The 27,126-nt window shown below is 39.9% G+C and overlaps 2 protein-coding genes across 3 annotated transcripts; both read left to right on the top strand.

The window, feature by feature from the left end:
- Window positions 1-395: 395 nt before the first annotated feature.
- Window positions 396-8,625, top strand: LOC309694802 (14-3-3 protein zeta-like). Of its 2 annotated transcripts, none has more exons than XM_082515014.1 (6): window positions 396-528; window positions 1,011-1,421; window positions 5,156-5,279; window positions 5,466-5,629; window positions 5,733-5,828; window positions 7,121-8,625. In XM_082515014.1, the coding sequence occupies exons 2-6, from the start codon at window positions 1,128-1,130 to the stop codon at window positions 7,184-7,186; spliced, it is 744 nt and encodes a 247-aa protein (XP_082371140.1). In that variant the 5' UTR covers window positions 396-528; window positions 1,011-1,127; the 3' UTR covers window positions 7,187-8,625. The 2 variants fall into 2 exon arrangements, with proteins under 2 accessions (XP_082371140.1, XP_082371141.1); XM_082515015.1 differs by having other exon boundaries at window positions 397-518.
- Window positions 8,626-9,605: 980 nt separating this feature from the next.
- Window positions 9,606-25,415, top strand: adam17a (ADAM metallopeptidase domain 17a). The gene is made up of 19 exons (XM_082517310.1): window positions 9,606-9,849; window positions 10,125-10,257; window positions 11,526-11,659; window positions 11,820-11,908; window positions 12,496-12,679; window positions 14,964-15,094; window positions 15,264-15,350; window positions 15,928-16,047; window positions 16,424-16,568; window positions 16,854-16,945; window positions 17,313-17,465; window positions 20,118-20,317; window positions 20,405-20,508; window positions 20,607-20,741; window positions 21,059-21,186; window positions 21,357-21,435; window positions 21,615-21,703; window positions 21,827-21,886; window positions 23,741-25,415. The coding sequence occupies exons 1-19, from the start codon at window positions 9,744-9,746 to the stop codon at window positions 24,155-24,157; spliced, it is 2,586 nt and encodes an 861-aa protein (XP_082373436.1). The 5' UTR covers window positions 9,606-9,743; the 3' UTR covers window positions 24,158-25,415.
- The last annotated feature ends 1,711 nt before the right edge of the window (window positions 25,416-27,126 follow it).

The following is a 27,126-nucleotide window of genomic DNA, read 5'->3' as shown; positions in this document are numbered from 1 at the left end:
AATGTGCAGATATCGACTCAAGTTCTCAAGTGATTTCTTTAAAATAAGAAAGAACCAATGAAATATTATCCAAAACACTTAAAAAGGCAAATTTCTAGTCATGAAAAAAAGCCAGAACCACACCCGCCTACAGTGCCCACAGCTTGTGGAAGGCAAGGGCGTGATTGGATAAGCATCACCATGGCAATGCGATGACGTCTTCATCCCTTGGTCTCATTGGAGGAAACCCCGTGGGCCTCAGTCTCTGCAGCGTTCCGCTCAACCAAACTACCACCATAAGCCCGCCTTTTTCCCCGCGCTAAACAGCTACAGGTTTACAGAGCTTACTATTCCTGTCAATCAAATGCGAGACGGACTTATGATTGGAGAGTCAACACTCAGATGACTTTCCCCCCCCCACACCCCCCTTTATTTTAGCAGTTCAGTTGGGTTTTTTTCTGCTGCCACCGCCGTTCTTCTCCTTTCTAGTCACTATCTCATAACGGAGCATTTTGGGGAGAAAATTTAGACTTCATTAGGTCAGCAACAGTGAGTATTTATTTTTTTCCTGGAAAATATACGGTTAGTGGTGGATTGCTTTAGTGACACGTTGTGGGTACGTTTAGGCTTTTCTGGAACTAGTGACTTTTTTTCATAATGAAAGGAGTGGCCGTTGTAGCCAGCTAGTTCTTTTGCTAACTCGCTAGCTAGGTGCAGCAGACAGCTTTGTGGCGGGTTCAATTGTGAGACGGGCTTGCCAGTAGATCTCCTACTTCCGATGCTCGCAGCAAACCGCAGCTTTAAAAGAACCGTATAGCGAGATCAAGTGTCTTTACTGTTAACACTACAGGTTACTTATGTTTGGGATCGGAAATTTCTGTACGCTAAAGCGATTTAACGCGTTCAGTTTGGAAAAATTGTGCTATTTTAAACCCGTTTTTACGCCCCGTTACGATTATCGTTGGGATATCTTGTCCTCCAGTTGTATATTGATATGTCCCATCGTACTAATTGTTAACGTCTTTCCGCAGCTTGTGGGGATTGCCACAGTCCATCCCATCCTACGGCCATTCTAAAGCGTAACAGTCCTCGACTGTCACTCACCTTCCCGGGATTTCTCATTTCTCGCTTCAATAAATATATAAACTATGGCTAAAACGGATCTTATCCAGAAAGCCAAGCTGGCAGAGCAGGCTGAGCGCTACGACGACATGGCAGAATGTATGAAGGCTGTTACAGAGATGGGAGAGGAGCTGTCAAACGAGGAGAGGAACCTGCTGTCCGTCGCCTACAAAAACGTGGTTGGGGCGAGGCGGTCCTCATGGAGGGTGATATCCAGCATCGGACTGAAGACCGAGGGTTGCGAAAAGAAGCAGCAGATGGTCAAAGAATATCGCGAGAAAGTGGAATCAGAACTGGATGAAATCTGCAGATGTGTTTTGGTAAAGTGTATATATATTTTTAATTGTACTTTTTTTTTTTCTTTAAATCGCGCAGCATAGCGCATGTTGCTTATATGTGAGATGGAGACCACAGTCTTGGAATATGTACTCTGGAAGCTAAGCTGTAATGTCTTATTGCTGACTAAATTATAATTATTGTAACCAACTTTAGTTAGTGGTGACTAAAACTGCAGCGTTTCTTTTTTTAGAATCTACGTTTGCTCTTGAGGGGAGTGGCAAATGCTTGATGTGTTTTGTTGTAAGGAGAGATTTCCACAAGGTTTTTTTTTTCTTTTAAGAATGCACTTAATTAAGCAAATAGACTTTTTACCTGAGATCTAAATATGATACGCACACACATTTTAATTTTGCATTTTAAAATTTTTTTTTTTTTTTTTTTTTAAATTGAATTCAATGCTCTTTCCTGTAAGTTGTCCTGTAAATATGGACTCTAAAACCAGTGGGGACAAGGAAGTATTCTGTTGTCCTCCCACTGTTCCTGTCTTTTGGGAATCTGGATTTCAAACAATGGGCTTAAACTTGTGAGGGTGTGCTGTAACTGAGGAAAGGTCAGATTAGCTGCACCAAAAAGGTGTGTCTAAATGGGTAAAGGCTTAACCTAGGAAATGCACTGCATGTATGCTGTAGATGATAGTCAGTGTAGTCTATAATATTATTGGTGCCATTTATACATGCAGAAATGCCTCACTCTTCCTCAAGTTCAGCTTGATTGGTTTAAAAAAAAAAAAAAAGTCATCCTTTGTTGTGCAGATCCACCTATTAAAACCAGTCCAATTAAATACCTTCTCAGACTTTGCTTGCTGCATTTCAAGGCTTATCATTACAAAGTTGCTGGAGTATGCTTTACTACTTAACCCAATGCTACATCACAGATTGGTTCTTTACATTGTTTCTAGCTGGCCTTGATAATGGATTAGAGGGGATCAAAGTGAAACCTTAGTTATAAGATTGAAATAATTTTTCTGAGCTGATGCCTTTTTCAAATGTGTTGCAAAGACGTAGAAAGCATTCATTTTCCACAATCTTCCATGCGTGTTCATGAGGATGTGCGCTTGCATGGCAGTGACTCAGCTTTCAGCTTTCTCCCTACTGAGTCTTGACTGAGGGTCTGTCAGCAGAGAAGGGCGTGTCAGTGCTCATGCCTTAACTTGTCTGCTGAAGCCTTACAAGTTGGTAATGCACCCACAAAGAAGAGCAAAGACGGCAATAGACGAGTAAGCTGCTTATGTGCCGCCTTATTTGATTTCCTGCACAGTGACAAGTGCTAGACTTTTCACTGTGCAGACAGCAGAGGTGTGGAGATGCTTTGCTCCGGTTTTCACGCATGTGCATTTAGAGCTTTAAAACACAACTATAGGCTTGTCAGCTGAGCAGATGCAGGCTATTGAAAAGTTTTAAACCCTAAATTGTACACAGTCTAAAAAAATTAAAGCCTTCAGCAAAACTCTTAATTTCCAGCGTAGGCATCTTTGATATTCTAAAGGGAGGACACAGACACATTGCGTTATTCTGCCTGATTAACCTTTGCTATGTAAAAAGTAAAGGAAACACCCTGCAGCTAATAGTGAAATGATAAGGGATCCGCCCATACTCTGAAAGCACATCAATTCACATTAAAAATGTGAAGACACTTGCACAGTTGGGATTAAATGTAACAACACCATGCTGTGTGTGTGTGTGTGAGCACTGGTGACTGAAATCAGAGCTTTGTGTGAAAGCTCTGAAGGGAAATGCATTTCTCTTCTTGTCTATTGTGTAGAATATGCAATGAAAGAGGAACGCTTAGCACTTGTGTGTTTCAGCTGAGCGTGTTTGGAAATGGCGGGTATGGACCTTTTTGTTTGAAAACGGTTTAAATTTGTAAAACGGAAGTTGTAGGTAAAATTGATGTTTGTCTGCAGAGTATCAAGCTTTTCATTTAGTCAAACAGTTAATCTGCACTTTCAATCGGTTAAGCCATGTGAGTTTCACTGACAGATTAGCCAAAGTAATCCTCTATACATATCCACTCAAAGATGAATGACTTAGCCTAGCTTAATCATCACGAAGTTGGGGAAAATACTGTTAGGTGACCGAAACGTAACAGTTGATAGTAATTTAACTTGGAAATAGAATCTAGTAGCTAAATGCAATATTTGCACAAAGCAAGGCAATTGGTAAATGGAAAAATACGCAAATACAAATTTAAAACTAACAGTTTAAAAAGCTAAAAATAAAGTTTTAAGTAAAATGTAAGCAAAATGGCTAGATGTGGTTGGTAAGACTTTCTACATTGGTCTTTGTTGCAGATGGATGGTAAAAAGGAGTCATTTATGTCTTAAGTAACTAGTTATTTACTCAAAACTGCAAAAAGTAGTTTGCAAGTACAGTTTTTAAAGCTTAAGATGGTTTTACAACCAAAGCTTATTGCTCTAGGCAAGTAGTAAGTTAAAGAACTTTGGCTTTATTTATAAAAAAAACCCCCAAAAAACCCCATACGAAATTAGAAAGGAGAAGGTAGCTGTAAACTAGCCACTGAGCATCAGGGCTCGCGTTTCCTTCTCTCGCAAACTTGATTCAATTTCAGGCAGATTCTGAATTTGCCAGCTAGAGATGGACAGCATTTTCTTTCTTTCTCCTTTTTTTTTTTTTTTTTTTTTTTTTTTTAAAATTTAAATGAGTATGCAGTATGCACATGGAGCAAGTATGGGTCTTTTCTGAACTTTGTGGTTTCAAGTAGTAATTATGGGAATGATCCATTGCAGCCAGAGCTTCTGTTTCCCTAGACTTTGCTCATGGAATTTCTGTGGGGATTGTGGTATATGGGGAAAAAAATCAAAAATTTTATACCGTTAAACCATTACCGTATACCTCTCAGCACTAGTCGGGATGGAGTTTGTTTAGGCATAACATGCAGGTGGAGAAATGATCAGCTTGTAGTTTCTGCTGTTACCCCAGTATGTTATGTATAGCCCACACAAATGGTTAACTTATGTTAATGTGGGTTGTATGTAGCTTTTTATTTTTATTGAAAGAAATAAACTTTGGGCACCTGATTGTATATCTTACCATAACTATATCAGATGTAGTTATCATCTAAACTGTTCAAATTCAGATGAGGTGGATTTAATTAGTTTTCTTAGTTTTCTTTGTTATCTGTGCAAAGATGCTCATTGTTAGTCTTTACTGCATGTGCTAAAATGGGGGGGGGTGCAAATGGACCATTGTAATGGGAGTATTGTAAAAACATAGTACCTTATAAAATATCTGAGAAAATCTCTAGCCTATAAGCAATGCCATGGCTGTTTCAAAATGGCAATAACGGCAGTGTCAGCAATAAGATGTGAAACCATGCTGCACAGTCCTTGCACAAAATGCTAGTATCTGGGGCAGCTGGGGACACACCAGAGGCCTGGCCTGGTTCTGTGCAATTTGGAGCAACTTCAGCTGAAATTACCACAAAGTAAAATGATCCTTCAAAATGACAGTGTGAGCATATGCACTTGACTCCTGATGGATACAGAATGTACTCGTAAAGAGCAAAGGCAGGAGAGCTTTCTAATGGATGTAGGCCAGCATGACACTTGGATGAACCATTGCTCATCCAGTGGTGTTGAATGTTGCAGTCCTCATATCTTTTAACTTGGGGCTCAATAAATAATATTCATACTGAAGTTTTGCTGTTCAGTATTTGGTCTGTAAACTTGAAATTAATCTCACATTTATTTTCACAGAAACTGCTGGAGGACCATCTAATTAAAAATGCTTCAAATTCGGAGAGCAAAGTCTTCTATCTAAAGATGAAGGGTGACTACTATAGATACCTTGCTGAAGTTGCCAGTGGAGAAAACAAAACAAGTGAGTTAACATCAGTACTACGGTTATGTTATTCTCACACTAGCATTTGTAAGTTTTCATTTATTTAAGTTTACAGTTTTGCCTCCTGCTGAAAGTGGAGTGTAGTCTTTAAGTTGAACAATTTCTGTTCAATGGATTTGTTTGGGAACTTTGATAATTACACAAATGATTTATTTTTTCCTTTAGATACCATTGAAAGCTCACAGCAAGCATACCAGGAAGCATTTAACATCAGCAAGGCTGAAATGGAACCCACACATCCCATTCGTTTGGGCTTGGCACTTAACTTCTCGGTCTTCTTCTATGAGATCCTGAACTCCCCAGAAAAAGCCTGTGAATTGGCCAAACAGGTACAGACTTTAATAGTAATCTGACAACTAATTGAGGTCTTAAGTTGTAAACAGCTGGAAATGGATCAGTTCTAAGTGTTGCTGTTTATCTTTGCACTTGCAGGCATTTGATGATGCTATTGCAGAGCTCGACAATCTACAAGAGGAGTCCTACAAAGACAGCACTCTTATCATGCAGCTCCTCAGAGATAACCTGACAGTGAGTGCTTTACTCTTTTGACATAAAACAGTTTTCACTGAACCGAATGTATCATAGTTGTTTCAGTGTCATGAACCTGATGTTCAGCCACACCTAAAATATTGCTGGGCAGTATTTTTAATTTCTAATTCAAGTTTCAAGCAAGAAGAAGGGGAATTTATTTTTATTTTTTATTTTTGTGTGTATCACTGTGGTTGTTGGTTTTGTGACTTTGGTGCTTTTTAAACCACAAAACTGATGTGTTAAACACTAAGTCGCACCAAGGCAAGGTAATATGTTAGCGCTGGTTAAGCTCCTATTACTCCTACAGTAGTAAGTTTTTTTTTTTTTTTTTTTTTTTTTTTTTTTTTCTTTTCTTTTTTCTTCCTCCTTCCCTGTACAGGAGACATCTTATATGTTGCTTAAAGATGTATATCATATATTGCCATTGAATCGTGTGCACTGACTCTTACAAAGAGTTACAAACATCTGGGGAAAAGACACACAACCTGCAAAAATTAGAAATGTAAACTTTTCCTTTAAAGAAAATTGACAAAGTATGATCACAACTAGTAAGGATGTCTTAAAGCAGTGCTGTCACTCAGTTTGCAGTTTCAGTGATAACCCAGACTGTTAATTTGCATCGAGATACCCATAAAACAACTTTGCTTGGGCAGCTGCCTTATTTTTTATTTTTTTTTTTTCCAGTGTCCCACCCCAATGTATGACAAGGAGTGTTGTAATTTAATTTTTTTTTTTTTTAAGGTTTGTTTGGAAAAAACAATCAATACTTAGCCACAAACATTTAAATACCATTACTCTTTATCCCAAGTGACAAATCTGCAGTGTACAGATCCTTTTTGATGAAAGATGCAAGCATAAGCATGAATCGGCTATTTCTGCACATGCACAGACTTCCTGTGGTTATCCAGCCAGTCTGTGTGCTGAGGGGAAGAAGGCTTTCTGTCACTTGACAAGTCAGTGTAGCAAAGGCCAGAGCATGACTTGTCTTTGGCTTATGCATGTTGTGTGACATTGAGGTTATAAAGTCACGATTACTTTTAATTGGCTTAAAAGAAACATGTCATTCTTCAAAACCGTATCCCTTCATGATAAAATGGCTGAGACTGTCAGGTTGCGTGTTCGGATAAGTGTTGGACCCCACCCAATCAATTAAAAATGCCTTTTAACAGTGTCCCTGTTTTTTAGTGTGTACAATACAGTAAATTTTCATTAAATTGATCATAATCTGTGAATGAATCTGGATATTTGCCTGTCTTAAATCTCTCTGTCTCTCTCTCCCCCTCCCATAGTTATGGACATCAGACAGCGCCACTGAAGAGGGAGAGGGAGAAGAGGGCTCCAAGCCATCGAACTAAGAAGCCCAAGCCCATGCTGCTGGGGTTGACTCCAAAAAATAAAAGGAAAAAAAACAACAACTTTTTATACATCCTTCATTCCTTAAAATGCTCCACTTAAACATTCTACCATGAAAACATTGCTGAAAACGGTTGTGTATTAATATGGGGGGAGAAACGACAAAAACACACACTTGATTTGGACACAAGAGAGAACCCTCCATTCCTGTACTTTGTGGTCTCAGCCATCCCCTTTGTGTGCAGTTTACCGTGAATGCTAGCTCAACATGATATCAGATTCCCTACCTCAATTAGAGGCAAAACAACTGGAAAGCTAAACTTCATAAAATGGTTGTATTTTGTTCCAATAACAAATATTACACACATACTAATTTCCTTGTATATCTTACTGTAGTACACCTGTTGCTACATAGCAGTTTTAATTTTTTTGGCCTTTTTATTTTGATACACCCAGTGAAGAAAGGACAGGAAAGCGGGGGCAGAGAGAGGGGAAGACATGCGTCAAAGGGTTGTGGGTCAGATTCGAACCCGGGCCGGCCGCTCTCAGACTTATGGCATGTGGTCGCCTGCTCGACACACTGAGCTAAACCGGCGCCCAGCAACAGGTTTAACTTCCCTCACTTTGTCCTGGGTCTGATGAAGCATTTATACTTGGTGGGTAATAGTGGGCCTCGTGTGATCAAATTCAGGGACATGCTTGTCTCTTAAACCTTGTGGTGTTGATACACTTCCTAAATATAATAAGTTGTTAATGCGCATCACTTCCTTTAAACCTCTCTGGTGTGGCGAGTTCGAGAACAGCGCTCAGAGGCAGCCAGCTTGTGGATGTCGAGGACTCTGATGTCCATGCACTAGACCCCGATGGACAGCTGGTTGAATTTCAGTGAACTTGTCTTTTCATCACTCATACACCGTGATGAGACTTGAAGTTTCCTGTAATGTCCTTAATGCATCACTGTCTTGATACTTGATGTCCACTGGGAACTAGTTGGACTTTGTTTATTTTCTCTCGTTGTAAATTTCACGTCACAGAAGGAAAACCAGACTGAGATGTGGATGTTGAAGTAGATGTTCACACTCCAGTCTGTTATATTCTGATTTATTTATAATTTCAGTCCTCCTCATCCTCCAGCAGAGAGGCCACCTTGATCTTCTGGGTCTTGTGCATCTTCAGACTGACATGGGAAACTGCTGTAACACAAACCTGTCCAAATGTCAAGTTTATCCATTTCCAATGCAAGTTTGTACACATCCTAGAAAGGGTGAAATGTTAGTCTGTCCAGTGATTGTCACTAGAGATTTGGACCACTATTTTGCTATTCATTCAGTTGTAGACACCCCCCCCCCCCCCCCCCCCCCCCCCAGAAGCCTTGTTGAACAGTCTGTTGAATCTGTATGTATCGGCTATGTTAACATAAATAAAACCTTTTATAAACCAAGTTCAGCCTTTGCCCTTTTCTTTTCTTTTTTTTTTAAATTTTTTTTTTTTTAACTTGGTGCTTATAAACAAAAGGAAAAATGAGGAATTTTTAACTGTACTTAAAACTCCCTGTAGGATTAAATCAATAAAAAGCGAACTTGAGATGACTCAAACAGTGAATTATGACATTAAATTTGCATTTACAATTGACATTTTCCACATTTGATATGGGTTAAATGTTTACCTTTACTGCAATAAAACTTAAGCTAGCAATATTGATCTCCGCATTAGCACAGCTTGAGGTAAAATGCTTTAACAAACACTGGTGGAAAATACAGATGAAACATGAATATATTTGAAATGAAAATGTTTTGTCCCAGTGAGTTAAGTGCAATACATGACAACATATTGGCATAGAGGAAAACCTGAGATGTTTTCGATGTGTGAGAAACTTAGAATAGTGGATGTAATGGAGGACATGCAGAGAGGGTTGGCATGTCAGAAGAGGATGCTAGGGAGTGAGATGGAGGCAGATAATTTTCTGTGGCGACCCCTAAAGGGAGCAGCAGTATGTACATTTGTTCATACTCCGATTTGAAGGTAAACTCGGGATGACCTGGGCTTGTAATTTGGTGTGTTCAGTTTTATTTTGGTTATAGTTTCACTATTGGTTTTAGTTTTCAGTCACGGAGAGGATTTCTTTTTCTCGGATGCAAGATGTACTTTACTCAAGTGGTATAAATACACACTGAGGAGTATGATAAGACGATCTCAGTCATATATCAACAACTCCTTATGCTTATGTTTACGGAATTGAGATTTTCTGTGTATTTAAAATTTTAAATGCAAAATGGCATTTACATTATTTCTATAGGTTTATTTATAAACTACAGATTATATATATATATATATATATATATATATATATATCTCAAAATCAAGCGTTTTATCTAATGTCGTACATCAGTTTTGCTCTTCATGTGTCTGACGTCATTCGTCACTCCTTTCCAACGGCACATTAGCTTTTAGCGGATGTTTTCCATTCGGTGGACTTCCGGGTAGCTTAGCTAGCTGTCGAAACAAACGGATTATTTACCCCCGACAATGACAGCACATGTATAGAGAGCTCTGCTTAAAATGGAGAGCATACTTTTATTTACCCTTCTGGCTCCTTGCTGGGTAAACGCTGCAATTAAGCCAATGACTGCTACCGATGGGGACCACGAAGACCACCCCGAGTTTGGTAAGAAGCTAATTTAGCAATTCAGCCTAAGCAGAAGTTAGTTTACGGTAACATTAAAGCTATCTTCTGGATAATTTTGGTAAATAATAAATACTTTAAAGCAATGCCACTTATATTTTCTCGATCTTAGATATGTTATAACTTATTAACTCACGAAATCCCGAACAGTTGTTAATTGCGAGCACAGGGGCGTTTTCACATGTGCAGACTTTTGTAAATGAACGAACTCAGTATGTCCTCGGTCTTATGTGACAGTTGTCCCCTTCATATTCCAGATTCTCTGAACTCAGTCCTGTCAGATTATGAGGTGCTGCCTTTGTCAGGCCTCCAGTTGCACTCTCTGAGGAAGAGGGACGTCCACACCCAGTCCCACCTTGAGCGTCTGGTGAGCTTCAGAGCCCTGCACAGGTACAACAATGAGCTCTTTTAAGCGATGTTGTTGAGTCGCTTCACTTTTCCTTTAGGTTTGTGTTAAAACAAAGACCCCTATAGCTGTGCACATGAGGTAAAAATCTTGATCAAATCTATGAGCAGATTTCCACTGTGATATTATACATTGGTTTTGGAGTAATGAGGACCTGGTAAAACATCTCTAACGTGTTTGACATGGTTTTTTTTTTTTTTTTTTATCAGTCTCTTTAGAAACACAAATTTGTGTTTGTGGCTCAGAGATTATAACACTGATCTGCTGTTGTCTCACTAGTCACTATATTCTAATAATAATAATGATCACAATCAGTGGCACAATCAGGTCTCCAAGTGTTACAGAGAGGGTAAAAATTAATCTCATAGGAGCTTTGTTTTCTTTAAGCCATTTTTCTTGCACTTTCCTGATAATTCTTTCCTGATTTTCTCAAAGCATGCTTTGTTTTTCTTTCGTTTAGTCTTAACTGGGCTGCTTTTTTGCCCGAAGCACTCAGAACCTTTTCTTTTATTGGTGAATCCTACATGTGCATTACTGCCATCATTGCCAAATAGCAGTAATGGCAGAAACTGTGTAAGTCTTGGAAAAAGCTAAATGTTTTGCGTTCTACCTTTTAGAAACTGTTAAAAATCCACACAGCCATGGCTCAGTACAAACCTAATAGACTGTTGTGGCTGTTATAGACTGTTTTGTAAGAAGTGTTATTTGTAAAAAGAAAAGGCTCAGTTGAAGCGGTGAGTTCGTGCCTAGTTCCCTTTGTCTTGAAAGGGGAACAAGAAAGGTTTCAGTTTTGTTAGTTTTGTTAAATCCTCTCACGTCAAAAATAATTGAGATGACAATTCTAAATTTACACAAACTGTAAAATCGAAATGTGCCCAAAGACTATTTTTTTGCCTGCTCTATTTAATAATTGCAATTTATATTTACTAGCAAACTCCTGTGCGAGGTGTTTGGTGCTCAATTGAACTGTCAAATGTACAAATATATACAATTGTGGGATTTTTATAGAATATTTGTATATGCTATATAGATGTTGGCCCTCACACTGGATGTTCTACAGTGTTCCAATCTAGGAGGAGATACAGACACATACACACCGTGACACCAAAGTATCGAACCGAACCGTGAATTTTGTGTATCGTTGCACCCGTAGTGAATACTATGTCTGCTAAACCCAGTTTGATGTCTCACACAGGACCAAACAGCCATTTATTAGTTAAGTAAAATATGTTATCTTCTTTTCCAAATCCAGACATTTCAAACTTTACTTGACCACAAACACAGACCTTTTCACGGACAACTTCCAAGCTGTGTTTGTTGACAAACACGGGATGAAGGAAAATTATGATGTTCACCTCCAAAACTATTTCACTGGCCATGTTGTTGGTGAGTGAATGAAAAAAAAACATATTTTCAGAATATAATTTTTCCAGTCTTTCATTTTAGAAGAGTTACAGTTTATATGTGGAAATCAAGCAAATTTTTATATATCTGAAGTAAATCCATATTTATTAAATGTTACTAATAATTTGTTTTATGTTCGCAGGGGAGGAGAATTCGCGTGTGCAGGCACACATAGACGGAGATGAGTTTTCTGCTCACATTCTGACTGATGAAGCAGAGTACAATGTAGAGGTATGCATCTGTATACCTGCTGTCTCCGTGCCAAAATAGAGGGAGAATTTAAATTCAGTATTTTTCTTTGTAAGACGCTTAACCTTAGCTGTTTCACATCATCAAGCCCGCACTCCTGAAGCATGTAATGGCAGCAATAACAAAACCAATACAAAACCCCAAAATCTATATGTATACAACAACTGAGTACAACGTGCTGGGCTTGCTTGCTGAGATATCATAAAATATTACCAGTATAGAGCTTACCTATAGTGTCAGTTGAAAAAGATGCTAGATTAGTAGAAAGTGAGGCAGCTAAATAATCGATGCCTTGTAGAAATGAGCTTATTTTGTGTGATTAAAAATGCCCAATATCTGTTCTAATTATTCACAACTAACATGTGAAACTACACAGAAGTAAACGATACAGTGCATTTTTCATATTGTGTAAATCTGACACACCTGCCAGTCCATTCCCACCACACCACTACCCTTACTGTCTTTTTTTTCTCCAGCTATCAATACTCACGTTTCATCAAGCTCTGTGATTTTTTTCTCTCTAATACCAGCTCTTTCTTTCTCTCTTTAAAAAATTTATAAAAATGCAGCCCCTGTGGAGATTTACCGATTCCCCAACTGATGGGAGGTTGCTGGTTTATCGCTCAGAAGATGTCAAGAATCTGAGCCGCATTGCTTCTCCAAAAGTGTGTGGCTACGTCAACGCTGAGCCCCTTTTGCCACAGAATACCAGAGGGGACTGGGAAGGGCAGGAGAGGGTGGACCAGGAAGAGGGTGAGCTGTGCTTTTTAACTCTCTTGAAGTGGTGAATCTCGCAAATCTGTGCAGATATTTGTGCTGTTACAGCGTGGGCTCTGTGCTGGTGTGGATTATAGGAGTAGGTGAAAAAGAGTAGGAGGATAGCAAATGTTTAAGGTGGAGAGAAGGAAAGAGGAGCCTGTAGTGAGACAAAGGAGGTGGGTGTTGGATTCAGTCACTTTAATACAAGCCTTTCTATCTCCATCCTGTGTTATGCACATACACACTGATCACAAGTAGGCATTATGTAAAAACCAAATGCCTCTTCATTCTTTTGTGCTGCTTTGGAAATGTAAAGAATATAACAGCGCGATGTGCCAGAGGAAATGTATGCAACAGCTCTCACTGGTTCCTGGTTGAAAATGCTCTTTGGGGAAATGAGCTGAGGTGAAGGTTCGTATGGAGGAGGAGGCATTAAAATTCATGGATGCTCCTCTGCCCAATGAGCGGACTCTGAGTCGTCACTGGTCTCCCACTGCTTGTTGTGGAGGACAGTGAAGCGCACACCCACACTTTTGAATAGTGTCGAGTGTACTGTGTGATGTAATGCCCCAAAGGATGTCTTCCTGTTTTCCTTTTCTGTAATGCATTATTTAGGGTGTGTGAGTCTCACTTAAACATTTCTAGGTAGAATATTCAGATTTTTATGACGAACATACTGTGACCGTTACACGGTAAAATGACTTTGCACATGCATTCGAATAATTTATTTATTTATTTTTAAATTGTATTAATCGTCATTCTTTCCTAAAGGATTTGCTGTTGATTTTATCTTGGGTAGTAGGTTGTAGATTTTTAGTCTATTAAAAGCACAGATTTATAATGAAGGATCGCCTTAGTTTATATGGAGGGCTGCAAGAGCCAAAATGAGTTAAATAAATTATATATTAATATGAATTGTAACATTTAATGTGTAAGTAATTAAATATTATTTTATTTAAAAAATGTAAAAGATTGTTTATGTATTTATTTTAAATTTTAATTAAATATTGACTCATATTTAATTAATTATCTAATGATGTGTGTTGTTGCCAACTTAGTCATCCAGATGAGGAAATCCCCAAAAGTTGGTTTTGTTCATCTGGATTTTATCAAAGTGACAAAATGTTCGTTCCACTGAAAGCGCTACGTCCAGGTGAACAGAACCAACTTTTGGATGTTTAATGATGTGATTGTTTAATTTATTTTTGCACTCATGGCCCTCCACCTTTTATAGAAGAGTTTTTTTTAAAGCTGGGTGATGTAGGGCTCTTTGCACAATAGGAGGAATTGTGCAAAGAGCCCCTTAAAATAACCCCCAAAACCCTTAAAAATAACCCAAAAAATAAAATAAATAAATGAATAAAATAAAGCCATCTTCTGTTTAGTTTGAAAATCCTTGCAGCAAGAGAACTTTGTTTCCTTCGTGTCTAAACACATATTTGGCTTATATTTGAAGGACCCTGCTGAGGAACATGATTAATTGAATATTGACAATGAATGCAGGGGCAGCAGACTGGTGCAGCGGTTAGCACTGTTACCTCACAGCATGAAGGTTCTGGTTCTGTGCCCGTGTGGGTCGTCTGTCTTCTTCACACAGTCCAAAAACATGCATATTAGTTTAGCTGTTGATTCTAAATTGTCCGTAGTTGTGAGTGTGAGCGCGAATGGTTGTTTGTGTGTCTGTGTTAATGTTGTTGTAAACCGCCAACCTGTCAGGGGTGTACCTCGTGATGGCTAGGTTGCGACCTTAAATTGGAAAAGTGAGTGGGTAGATGGATTAATGCTAGACTTTTAATGAAGGAAGAACAAAGCAACTTAAGCGGACTAAAAATAAATAACTGAGTATATCATGAATACCTACGCTTAAGGTAGGTGATGGAGCCCAACACTGTATGATCTGCGCATTAAATTACCTTGTGTTTACAGTGGCTTTGTTCCTCCCTGTAAAGTACACCTCATCCACATTTATTGTGCTGTTAAACCTCTATAATAAGGCTAAATCTGCTATTTAAATCTGGCCTGAACAGAGGTAGAGCTTAATCAGATCACAGCCAAGCAAAAAAAGAGAAGTCATGTTACTATATCTGAAAATGAGGACAATTAACAATGGGATATTGGAGCGTGGCCTCATTGTCCAGCATCTTTATGTACTTTGTACTTAATCTGTCTTACCTGAGACTTATCTGGTGAGGCAATGCTACAAAAAAAGATTCTACTTTTCTGAATCTTTTGCTTGTACTTATTCTTTCTCTCTGCTTCTGTTGCTTCATCCTGGCAGAATACCACCACAGAGAGAAGAGACAAGTTCACGATCACAAGAAGAATACCTGTCCCCTGTTGCTGGTTGCAGACTACCGCTTCTACAGACACATGGGCCGCAAAGAAGAGAGCATTACTCTGAACTACCTGGTCTGATTTTCTAATGTGTTATTATACATGTATATTTCAGCAGAATAACTTTTGTCACATTTTGTTTCCCGTTGAAAGAGTAATTGTAAATAAAGCCAGCATATTTGCATATTCAGGTGTGTCAAAATGCTTTATTTGTATGTCTGATTATTTTCTTTTCCTATCCCAGATTGAGCTAATTGATCGAGTTGACGATATTTATAGAAACACAACATGGAGTAAGGAATTTAAAAACTATGGGGTCCAGATCCATCAGGTGTGTACGTGGCTGTGTGTCATAACATTACAGTACTGTCAAATATTGACATTTTGATCCACTTGTGGCGATTTAGTGTCAGTCAGTGCTGCTCCCAGCCTCACGATGGCTGATGTTTTATATTGCGTCACTCCGGAAATGAGGCTGAGAATAACGCTGCCCCCTCAGTGGCTTTGAGAAGTGCATTTTTAGGAGAAACTGGAAGCTTTTGTGCATTCCTCGTTGGGTAATTTAATTTGTTCCACTGGCTTTGGGAATGAATAGAAACACTGTTTGTCACACTATGAACTCAGTGCGTTCTCACTGAAAAGATATGCATTCATTTAGCTGCTTAATGACTAATTTTCTTCACAATAAATGTCAAGAGGAACTTGAACTGTGTCACATTTAACCCCCAGTAAGGGTCTGAAAGGGAACGCCCAACACATTGCTCTTATTACTTTAATAGCTTTTCAAATAAAATGTTCCACGTAGCACTTATTATTAGCATTACACTTAGGGGCATGGCTTTAATTTAAATTTTGTATTACTCAGAAATGACACTTACTGAAATTGTGTCTTTGGTTACTATTCGCAGATCATTATTAACAAGGAGCCTACAAAGCCTCCCCCTAACCAGCCCAACTGGGTCCATTACAACATGGAGGACAGCCCTGTAAAAGGAAAGGAGGTCTGGGACGTGAAGAGACTTCTGGAGGTACAAAAGCAAGAAAACCAAAGTGTATAGATACACAAAGTTCAAAGGGGCCTTTTCAGGCAAAACTGACTGGATTCATATTTCCAAGATTAGTTTTGGAAATCATTCAGTTCAACTCAATCAGGTTGTTTAATCCATTTACACAAATGCATAAAAATAGTGAGTTCAAGTAGCTGAGCACAGGTTTGTTTGAGGTAATATGGTAAATAAGTTGAGTGCATCATGTAAAATGTCCTGGTATAAGATAAATATTGTTCCAAATCAAAGAGTTTTACACAGAGCTCAGTTTCTGAATGTCCAATATTTTTGTATTGCCATTGAAAAATAATTAGGATTTACAGAAATGGTGACAAATAAGAATCCTCTTGTCCTGCAGCAATTCAGCTCGGACATTGCTGACAATGCCTCTAGTGTGTGTCTGGCCCACCTGTTTACATACCAGGACTTTGATGAGGGGACACTGGGTCTGGCGTATGTGGCCCCCTCCAAACCTCAGGCTCTAGGTGGACTCTGCCCAAAACGTAAGATCACTTTTTGATTATTTGCATGGAGGATTTTTCTAATGTCATTTTGAAAGCCTAACTTTTAGCGTTTCCCTGTTAGGACAATTAGCTCCATTAAAATTTACTGCACTGGCACAGCTCTTGACCAGATGGACAAACTATGATTTCTACTCTGTGAAGCTAAAAACAAAAAGAAAAACGAGCCATAATATTGAAAAGAAACCAAACAAAAAGCCATGTGTTGGAGGCTTTTTTTAGAACAAACAAAAAAAGGTACTGACACTTTCCTTTGTAATTTTCTAGCTTACTATCCATCTCATTCTTCAAAGAAGCCGAGTTATCTCAACACAGGCCTGACAAGCACCAAGAACTACGGCAAAACCATCCTCACAAAGGTCTGTTTCGTCTCATTTCTTTAGTCATAATTTCAGAATAAAACGAGTTGCTGGGTGCAGTTCAGCCAAGATGTTACGCAACATGTCAGTCTGCCAAGCTGAGGTTCTAGGTAGAGCAGACACACCTTTTTGTGTGGGTGTGATGAGTATCGATGTCAAGTCAGGCTGCATTTTGACACCCCAAGTAGCGTTATGCTCCACGCTCATCTGCAAAACGCTTACTGTTATAAATATAATGTGCAAAACTTAACTATGTAATTATAACTTTTACCTTTATTTTAAACAGAATGGATTTTAGATTCTAGATTTATTCTTAGGTAGCTTAAAAATTAAGCATTAAAAATTAATGTTGTTTTTGTCTCATCAGGAGGCGGATTTGGTAACTACTCATGAGCTGGGCCATAACTTTGGAGCAGAGCATGATCCTGATAATATACCGTACTGTGCCCCCAGTGATGACCAGGGGGGGAAGTTTGTCATGTACCCTATTGCTGTGAGTGGAGATCATGTCAACAACAAGGTAACTATCCATTCATGTAATATAAAAACATATATGCTTGGTAAGCCTGACATCATTAGCTATTTCCAGGGTTCAGATGCTTCTTCACTTCCCAAAGTAAACACAGTGAAGCAACACTGAGAGTTAAATAGTCCAGGTTCTTTCAGCTACAGTATCATGATCAATGTGTCTGTCGTCCAAGGTGTTACAATAAAGTTTAACATCCAGGTATCCATGAAAAAGCAGCCTTAGAAATGATCGAGAAGCTAGTTAGCTAGTTTCCACCTAAAGAGGAGATGCCATGTTATGATTAAAGAGAGAAAAAACAAAACTACACTGTACATCTTTGCACACTAAACATAAAAAACTAAATGTCAATGACCTTTGGAGGATTAGTGAAATTGCGCTACTTGAAATAAAGTTGAGACCTAAACACCAGGAAGATGAAAGAGGAGGGTTAAACTGTTCTTCGTGAAAGTCCATGTTGACACAGAGACAAATACAGTCACATGCCAGGAAGAGAGAACGTCTGCGATGACCCACAATGTTAGTCATTAATACATAGCTGTGTGAATTAGTATTACTCACTATGAATAAGACCTGATCCTAAGCTTAATTAAATCTTGGTCCTTCTTATGTTGAGCTGACAGGCTGCAGTGTACACAGTGAGTTCTGGATTTAGTTTAAATATGTGCGGCACAGGAGTAGTGCTGATAAAAGGCCAGATAGGTGATTATTTTTGGCAGGATTAAAGAAAAGACAACAAAAAGAAAACAACCATGATAAGCACAGTAGATACTTGGTCCTGGAGACAGGGCTGGCATGTCATAACTAGACAAGGGGGGGGGGGGCAGACCCAACAATACTTCAGCTGTGCTCGTAGTTCAGCTACTACTTGATTTGCTTTGATCAAAAAGTTGTGGGAATGGACAAACTATTGGTTATAAGTGATTGGCATCATCTTTCTGTGCAACTCTGTGGTGAAATCAAACGGTGTACAGTGTGAGAGGTCAGAACAGCAAGTCCACAACAGAAACAGAATTATTATCGTTTTGATTACTTTCATTTGGACTTTTTGTTTTTCATTTGGTTAAGTTTCAGTAAGTTTCCAGAGTGAGTTTGCTCGTTTCAGTTATCGTTGAAAATGTTTCGTTTCCATCCATCCATCCATCTTCATCCGCTTTATCCGGAGCCGGGTCGCGGGGGCAGCAGCCTAAGCAAAGAGGCCCAGACCTCCCTCTCCCCAGCCACCTCCTCCAGCTCATCCGGGGGAACACCAAGGCGTTCCCAGGCCAGCCGAGAGATATAATCTCTCCAGCGTGTCCTGGGTCTGCCCCGGGGCCTCCTCCCGGTGGGACACGCCTGGAACACCTCACCCAGGAGGCGCCCAGGGGGCATCCTTGTCAGATGCCCGAACCACCTCAGCTGGCTCCTTTCGATGTGGAGCAGCAGCTGCTCTACTCTGAGCCCCTCCCGGATGGCCGAACCTCTCACCCTATCTCTAAGGGAGAGGCCAGCCACCCTTCGGAGGAAGCTCATTTCCGCCGCTTGTATCCGCGATCTCGTTCTTTCGGTCACTACCCACAGCTCGTGGCCAAAGGTGAGGGTAGGGACGTAGATCGACCGGTAAATTGAGAGCTTCGCTTTTACACTCAGCTCCCTCTTCACCACGACGGACCGGTGCAGCGTCCGCATTACTGCAGCCGCAGCCCCAATCCGTCTGTCGATCTCCGGCTCCCTTCTCCCATCACTCGCGAACAAGACCCCGAGATACTTGAACTCCTCCACTTGGGGCAGGAACTCATCCCCGACCCGGAGTGGGCACTCCACCCTTTTCCGGCTGAGAACCATGGCCTTTCGTTTCGTTTCCATTTAGTTTTTATTTGTTTCAGTTTTAGTCTGTAATGTTATTATTGTATCGATGGATTATGCCAGAGGCAAGGTTTAGGAAAATCAGTTTCAGCTTTACATTTTAAACACAGAACTTGTAGAAAGCAGTCGACTTAAAGTCCCCTTTTGTTACAGCCAAACAAATAAAAATCTGACCAGTTTTAATTATTTTCGAAAGTCTAGTTTTTATTTTAGTTAGCTAAAATGTCACATTTTGTTTTAGTTAACCATAATAACCTTGCCAACAAGTTGTACTTGAGGGGGCAGATCAATCAAATTTACAGCAGGTAGCATTGTTTATTTATTTTTTTAAATAGGCTATGATGCCGTTTAGTTTGAATAGACTGCTGCATACCAGGATATATGTCTGCAAGATGAGCTGAGATGATACAGAATGTGATGGGCAGAATGGATGGCAGCTTCTGGTTGTGCAGAAGGTGGGATAACTGAGTCACAGTTGTTCCTGTGAAATTAACAACACACGCAAAATCTAATGCGCTTCCTCCATCATTGGCCTTATGATTTCTGCAGCTTCACATCAACCACGTTAGGTGTTTGAGGAGAAGCATAAAACAAGATAATTGCATAAACTGTTAAACCTTTTGAGATTCAGGTTTGGAAAATTTAGAGGCAAGTGATTTGCGTATGTCATTATTTCAGCGTTAAAGATTCATGACTATTCTTTGTCACATCACCTTTAATCACACACACAAAATAACAGTAAAAATTTAGTCCTCTTTAACCTGTTACAGATTAATTCTTATCTTCTTGTTTTTCCTCAAGCATTTCTCCAACTGCAGCAAGGCTTCTGTAGAGAAGACATTAAGTCACAAGGCACCGCTGTGCTTCAAAGAGAGGAACAGCAAAGTCTGTGGAAACTCCAGAGTGGAGAATGGGGAAGATTGCGACCCTGGGCTTCTCCACCTCAATGATGACCCCTGCTGCACCTCCAATTGCAAGTTCAAAAGTCATGCAAAGTGCAGGTATGAAATCCAAAAGATGGATCTATAAGGAATTTTTTTGAAAAACAACAATCGAATCAAATGTTGGATTAATTGATTTCTTTACAGTGACAGAAACAGCCCTTGCTGCAAGAACTGCACTTATGCAAAGAGAGGAACAGTGTGCCAGGAGCCCATCAATGCTACCTGTAAAGGCAAATCAGTCTGCACAGGTGATCGCCTCCTGCTGGTGTAACACGAGAACTGCAGCAGTTATTCAAGCCTGCCTATTAAAAAACTAGATAAATTAACCCTTTTCTTCACATAACAGGTAACAGCAGTGAATGCCCACCTCCTGAAAATGCTGCTGACAAAACAGTGTGTGTTGACAAAGGCCTGTGTCGCAATGGAGAGTGTGTGCCCTTCTGTGAGGCTGAGCTGAACCTTCAGCCTTGCGCTTGCAATGGTGATTTTTATTTCTTTCAACAACATTTGAAAATGTCTGAGATTTGCTGAATAAGCCTGGAGACTCTCACTGATTATAGAGGTAATCAGATGGAGGAGTATCTAGACAAGCAAAAATCAATGAGTTTGGAAAGAAATGACAAGATCACAGATGAATTTTTCTTTTTTGGATTTACAGCTGGAAGTAACATATTAAGAATAAAAGGGACTGTTTGAATAAGCTTGGATATTCTTTCAATATATCCAGGATATAAATGAATAACAGTTCTCAATATTTTTTTAAATGCTTCTTGTGTTGATCGTCTCTTCTGCTTCCAGATACTGAGCACTCCTGTAAAGTGTGCTGCAGGAGTAAAAATGGCACCTGCTCTCCCTACTCTAAAGGTGGCAACTTTCTATTCCTTCGCAAAGGAAAACCCTGCACCGTGGGCTTCTGTGATGAAGGCGTGAGTTACCAAACCTTTATACTTCTCTGCTCTGCAATCAAGAAACCTGCTGATCCTATCATATTTCTGTATTTCTGAACTACAGTAGTGCTGACAAAACTGTGTCAGCGTTACAACATTTTGGAGATATTATTTTTATTTCAATGTCAACTTTGTTTTCGGTCATAAAGGGAAAGTGCATGAAGCAGGTACAGGATGTGATTGAGAGGCTGTGGGACTTTATTGACAAGCTGGACATAAACACATTTGGTAAGTCGGCGTTAAAAAGTGTGTGAAAATGCTTCCAGATACAATAAAACTCTGAATAATTGTGATATTGTTTTAATGTTTATGACTGTAGTAGCTTAGCTTAGTCAAATTCAAAGTTTTTCTTCTTCTTCTCCTCTTTTGTGTGTTTATCACTATCCTCCACCTCATCACCACATCAGGGAAGTTCTTGGCTGATAACATAGTGGGCTCAGTCGTGGTGTTTTCCCTCATCTTCTGGATTCCTCTCAGTATCCTGGTTCACTGTGTGGTAAGAAGCTGCTGAATATCCATTTGCACTGATCCCCATTGTCTTCAGTGTACAATGAGCAGCTGATATTTGCATCATTAGCACTATGCTTATGCTGTCCTTTTCTGTTACCTCTATCTTTAGGACAAGCGACTCGACCAGCAGTATGAGGAGAACACAAAGTCATTTTATTATCCTCCAAATGTAAGTTCTTCAACTTTCCAGTGCTCACACACGCTGATCCTGTGCACCACCGTTGCTCTCTTGCACCAGACTAACCAAACTAATCCAGTTCCATATTGCTTCTTAAAAACTGACCTCTTTAATCAAGCAGGGAGAAGAAACAGGAAGGACTGTAACTGAGGATCAGGGATTGGCCTTTTTTCATTGCAAATGAGACATTAAGACATAAATTCAAAACTGCAGTGTAACATTTAAAGTTCAAAGTATTGCTTATATCTTATGCTGGAGCATACGGCAACCCCCTCATTGCCAGAAAACAAGATCTGTTTTTAGCTCCTCTTCTTTCCAGCTGACTTTCCTCAGATTGGCTGAGCCTTTTAAACAGAAGGTTTAACCAAAAGTCTTGTGTGTCTGCTGCTGATTTTCCTTCTCTGATCATCCTGCAGCACCAAGAGTAAAAGGAAACATGATGAAATTAGCATTTAGAGCATCTTAAGCCTGAGCTTTTAGTTCATAGGGAGCCTGGCCATGTTTTATATGTGCTTCCCACATTGAAACGGTATATGTGTGACAAAAGATGAGAAAAATCAAAATAGGCCAACTTTAAAATTTGCTAACAGTTATGGTTTTTGTTGCTGAGCTGGGAAATTGTGGTTTTACCTTTAATATCATTATTTGATGTTGGAAAAGGCTAGTGGTAAACCAGCCCAGACCTGGAAAAATAAAAGGGTAAGAATGAGAATCAGAAGACTCTTTAAATTGCATAAACCAGTGGTCAGATAATCCACAAGCAATGGCCTCACTGTCACTGCTGGGTTTTCTGAATGACCTGTCCATCACTCTTTGCCTTGGAACTGCAGCAGATGGTGGAAATTTGTAGTAGAGCTCCCGCCATAGGTGAGTGTGTGTGCGACGGCTTGGTGTTGCAATGCGTTGCCATTGAGTCCATGACGGTGCATGGTCAGTGGCCCACGTTTGGGATACTCTTGCAGTCACTTACTGCTTGATGGTAATCACTGATCCAGCTGCACATTTGCAGCCCCTCGAACTCGTCTTCATCTGACAAATAAAGCGAGGGAGGCTCGCACAGCTTCATGTGACTGAACAGCTGTGGAGCAGCAGATCAGGAATTGCCTCAAGTAAGCAAGATTGCACTTTTGGAGTATTCAAACATCGAGACGACCAAACGGGTTTCACATTGTTGTCGTTCGTGAAATTGGATGCAGTGTGTGTCGACATTTTTCAGTTTTTAGTTGCTCTTCAAAGCCAAAACAAGAAGCGTTTAGGTGACTGTTTTTATTTTTTGTTTAGTGGCTGTGTGCACTGTGTGAGGTCCTTCTTTGGGTTTGATTGGAGGGAGAAGAAAAAGACTGGGGGGTACATTCCTCTTAAGACCTTTCTTGCAGACATTTTGACTTGTTAGAGCATTTTTAAGCGCTCGCACAAATGATCAAATTAATGATGGCTTAGTTCCATTTAGGTTTGCTTTTAAATCCTGCAGCTGAACCAATGTGTTTAATATCAGGGTGCTGGTAACCCTAAATGGATTGCAGTCATAATTAATAAATCACATTTGCCTGACACTTCAAAATGGTCAAAGGCAGAAAGGTTTTTGTTTTTACTCATTCCCACCTTAAGATATTGGGTGTGTTTTAAGAGTGTAGATAAGAGTAGATAGGAGCTACTTAAAGGTAGCGCAATCAGCAACATGAGGTTATTATTATAAAACATATGTTGGGGAGTTAAACTGTAAAGTTCTGGGATACATGTGATGCTCTGAATTAAACAGAATGTAGTAAAAAGGGAATGGGTGCCACCTCAGTCACACACAGCTGTGACTTGCCTCCGTCCTCACATGCTGTTCTCCCTCTTCAGAATCAAGACGTGCTGAGCAACCTCGAGTCAGCATCCGTGCGCATCGTCAAGCCTCTTCAGCCTCCCTCCTCCTCCGGCGGCCGGACCGTGCCCTTCATCCATCAACAACAGCCTCAGCCGCAGAGCCAGGTCCGGGCCACACTCGCAACCAACACCAGTACCCCGGCCCCCGATCTGAACTCCGGCCCCACCCCGGACAGCGCAGGGGGGCTGCGGATGGCCACCATCCAGGAGGACACCAGCAGCGGCTCTCACCTGGGAGAGGAGGGCCTGCTGGAAGATTTCACAACCGCAGGAGCCTGCTTGTCGGCTACGAAATCCTCCTTCGAGGATCTGACCGAACAGAACCTACCAGCCAAGGACCGACGGCGCCTTAAGAGGCAGGAACGCATTGATACTAAAGAGACGGAGTGCTGAGAGAGGAAAAACAAAAAACAAGTACGTTTGCACAAGCGTCCTGATATTTGTTTTGTTTTTTTTAGGGAACACGAACAAATGTGCAGCATCATATGCTTTTCTTTCTTATTGCAACCGGTATTAAAGCGTAACATATCTTTCTCAGATCTTAGTGCTATAAAAGTGTTTATTCAGTCACATGAAATTAGATTGAGCCACTGAACAAATACAACACAGGAAGTCTCAAAGCCCTCTAACACTAAATCCAAATAAGTTCATGTTTTTGTGCCTTTTTCACTAAGGTATCTATTTCCATGGCCATTTGAAGCTTTTGAGTGTCTGTGGAAATAAACCTGCCAGTTCTTTAAACAATGTTCATTTTGTTTAACCTAATGGCTAAATGTGTTTCTGACAATGCAAATATTGGTCAGGAACAAAAAGAGATTATATTAAATATTTAACTGTAATCCCTGCAGATTGAAAATGATTACACAAATACTTATTCGTAGGTTTATTATGTGTTATATGGTAAGTAACCGTAACATTTCTTGCTCCAAACAGCGCCTAGAAGCAGAACAAACCTTAGCAGTACGATGCAGAATTCTCTATATTAATGTTGTAAGTGTAACTATTTTTCAGTGAAGGAAACATTTACTGGAAGTGCAAACAACACATAAAGGAGGAGTTGGTCTAGAAGTATTTTAACATCACTGGAGAATTGAAGTTTACATGCTTACACATTCTGTCTCATCAGCTGTTTCTTTGAGGTACTGTGTAAGTAGCATTATTGTGTTATTTGGTAGGTGGAGCTTAAAGTGGGGAGAAGTAATATCAGCTTTGCTAAAGCTTCAGTATTGTGATGTTTGAACCTGTAGAAAACAATATGGTGCTTTTTTGGATTTTGTGACCAACTATCCCACGGTGACTCTCATCTATATACAATTCCCAGCAGCAGACAACTCCAACATTCTGTATTTAATATTTGAATATATATTTTTTAATTTTCTGTCTGTGTGCCAAGGTGAGCTATGCACCTGTTTATTGTTACCTGCTGTGTCTCATGTTAAGAAAACATGTATGGTCAAAATAAAAACACTAGCTTTTAGTGTACAGGATGGATGTGAATGTTAGTGAACAAAACAGGCCTGCTGTATATCAGATGATGTGTATATTCTTAATGTTTTTATGCTTACAAAGCTCTACTCAAGTTTCTTTTAAAGTTTTTGCTTGCATTTCCTACACAAATGTCAAAATAATAAAAAATCTTTGTGCACTGATACATGGTCTCACATTTTTATCTATTCAGCTGCTGTGTGATGCACACCAGTGGTCCTCACTGCGCAATGTTAAAAGAAAGGCTTCATTTTTATCAGCTGGTTTTCACATAGGCCAAACATCTCTAAGGATATTTCTCCATTGTCTATAAATACATGTCAACAACATGTAGCAACAACTACTACTGATTCATACATGTCCATCACTTTGGATGAGTGCATGTTTTTTTGCACACTGTCATCCTGTGCACTGTCCCAGCATGATTAGACCTTAGCGATGAACCTTGTTGCCAAAAAGCAAAGCCAGTGGGAGCAACATCTTCCAGAGCTAAAGCTCCGTTCACCAGCACTACTGGTGAGCCTTGTCTATAACAATGCCATGTTTACATCACATACCAAATGTAGTCATTTTTTTTAAATGAACAGAATGATATATAGGATGTGATACTGATTACATAGTACTGATCCTCACCTGAGTACATTTTGTTTTATAATTTCCCTGAGGTCCAGAACATCTCCATCATAATGATCATATCTTGTTTGGGGATGCTGCCCTGCCACACAGTTTGTAGGCCTCAAAAACCTGTTGATCTCAGTACACCTGCAGATTCAAGGAGACATACTTTTACAGGTGACAGTATGTACTAAAGTATATGTAATTTAAACTTTTTTCATAACATTATGAAGTTGTGTGATATGCGAGTGAGAGATTATGACAAACATCCAGAAAAGTCTTGTGATCATGCAGTCATGTCTGAAACTTCTCCCACACCGAGTGCAAGACAGGGTGGAAAAACCCTTTAATTCATAGTGTTCTTGTTGCAGTGAAACGCTAAAAGATTTAAAACAAAAAATAAGGGCACATAAAGTGACACTGCTTGCTTTTTGCAAACTACTTTCACAAAAAGCCCATTATGGATTATGCTCAAGTACACTGTTGTGTAAAATTTACTTTAGTAAATTTACTTGTTTCATGCTTGGTCATGCAAGTTCTGTAAGTGAGTGAAAATAATTCCACAATTTCTTTTAGACATTTTTAGACACTCTAAGCTTTTTGAAAAAGAAAATGATCAAATTGTAACACAGAGTGTGGTCAGACTGCTTTTGTTACACACAAATACCTGTACACGTTTGTAAATCTTAGTTTACGCTAAGAGATCAGAGGAGAAGGGTGGAGTGCCCACTCCAGGTCAGGGATGAGTTCCTCCTCCAAGTGGAAGAGTTTAAGTATCTCAGGGTCTTGTTCACGAGTGATGGGAGAAGGGAGCAGGAGATCGACAGACAGATTGGTGCTCTCAATTTACTGGTCAATCTAGGTCCCTACCCTCACCTGTGGTCACGGGCTGTGGGTAGTGACTGAAAGAACAAGACTGCAGATACAAATGGCTAATATGAGCTTCCTCAGAAGCGTGGATGGCCTCTCCCTTAGAGGGGAGGCCAAGTGGCTTCTTTCCACATGGAAAGAAGCCACTTGAGGTGGTTCGGGCATCTGAGAAGAACACCTCCTGGGGTGAGGTGATCCGGGCATGTCCCACTGAGAGGAGGCCCCCGTGCCTTGGTGTTCCCCCAAACAAGCTGAAGGAGGTGGGTGGGGAGAGGGAGGTCTGGGCTTCTTTGCTTGGGCTGCTGCCCCCGTGATCCGCGATCCAGTAGAGTTGAGTATGTGGGTTACGCCCATTAAAAACTTGCCAGATTTTCTAATACAATACCAAACAG

The sequence above is a fragment of the Aulonocara stuartgranti genome (assembly GCF_965226115.1).
Source record: "Aulonocara stuartgranti genome assembly, chromosome: 19".
NCBI classification, from domain to species: Eukaryota; Metazoa; Chordata; class Actinopteri; order Cichliformes; family Cichlidae; genus Aulonocara; species Aulonocara stuartgranti.
The sequence above is the reverse complement of the archived record's forward strand: the minus strand, read 5'-3'. Positions and strand labels throughout refer to the sequence as shown.

What these genes read in the sequence shown, in the direction of transcription:
- LOC309694802 (XM_082515014.1), top strand. Translation starts at nt 1,128, where the DNA reads ATGGCTAAAACGGATCTTATCCAGAAAGCCAAGCTGGCAGAGCAGGCT. An exon ending in AAATCTGCAGATGTGTTTTG is followed by an intron (nt 1,422 to 5,155) that starts GTAAAGTGTATA and finishes TTATTTTCACAG; the next exon opens with AAACTGCTGGAGGACCATCT. An exon ending in TCCTCAGAGATAACCTGACA is followed by an intron (nt 5,829 to 7,120) that starts GTGAGTGCTTTA and finishes CCCCTCCCATAG; the next exon opens with TTATGGACATCAGACAGCGC.
- adam17a (XM_082517310.1), top strand. Translation starts at nt 9,744, where the DNA reads ATGGAGAGCATACTTTTATTTACCCTTCTGGCTCCTTGCTGGGTAAAC. An exon ending in AGGTGGACTCTGCCCAAAAC is followed by an intron (nt 16,569 to 16,853) that starts GTAAGATCACTT and finishes GTAATTTTCTAG; the next exon opens with CTTACTATCCATCTCATTCT. An exon ending in GCAAAACCATCCTCACAAAG is followed by an intron (nt 16,946 to 17,312) that starts GTCTGTTTCGTC and finishes TTGTCTCATCAG; the next exon opens with GAGGCGGATTTGGTAACTAC.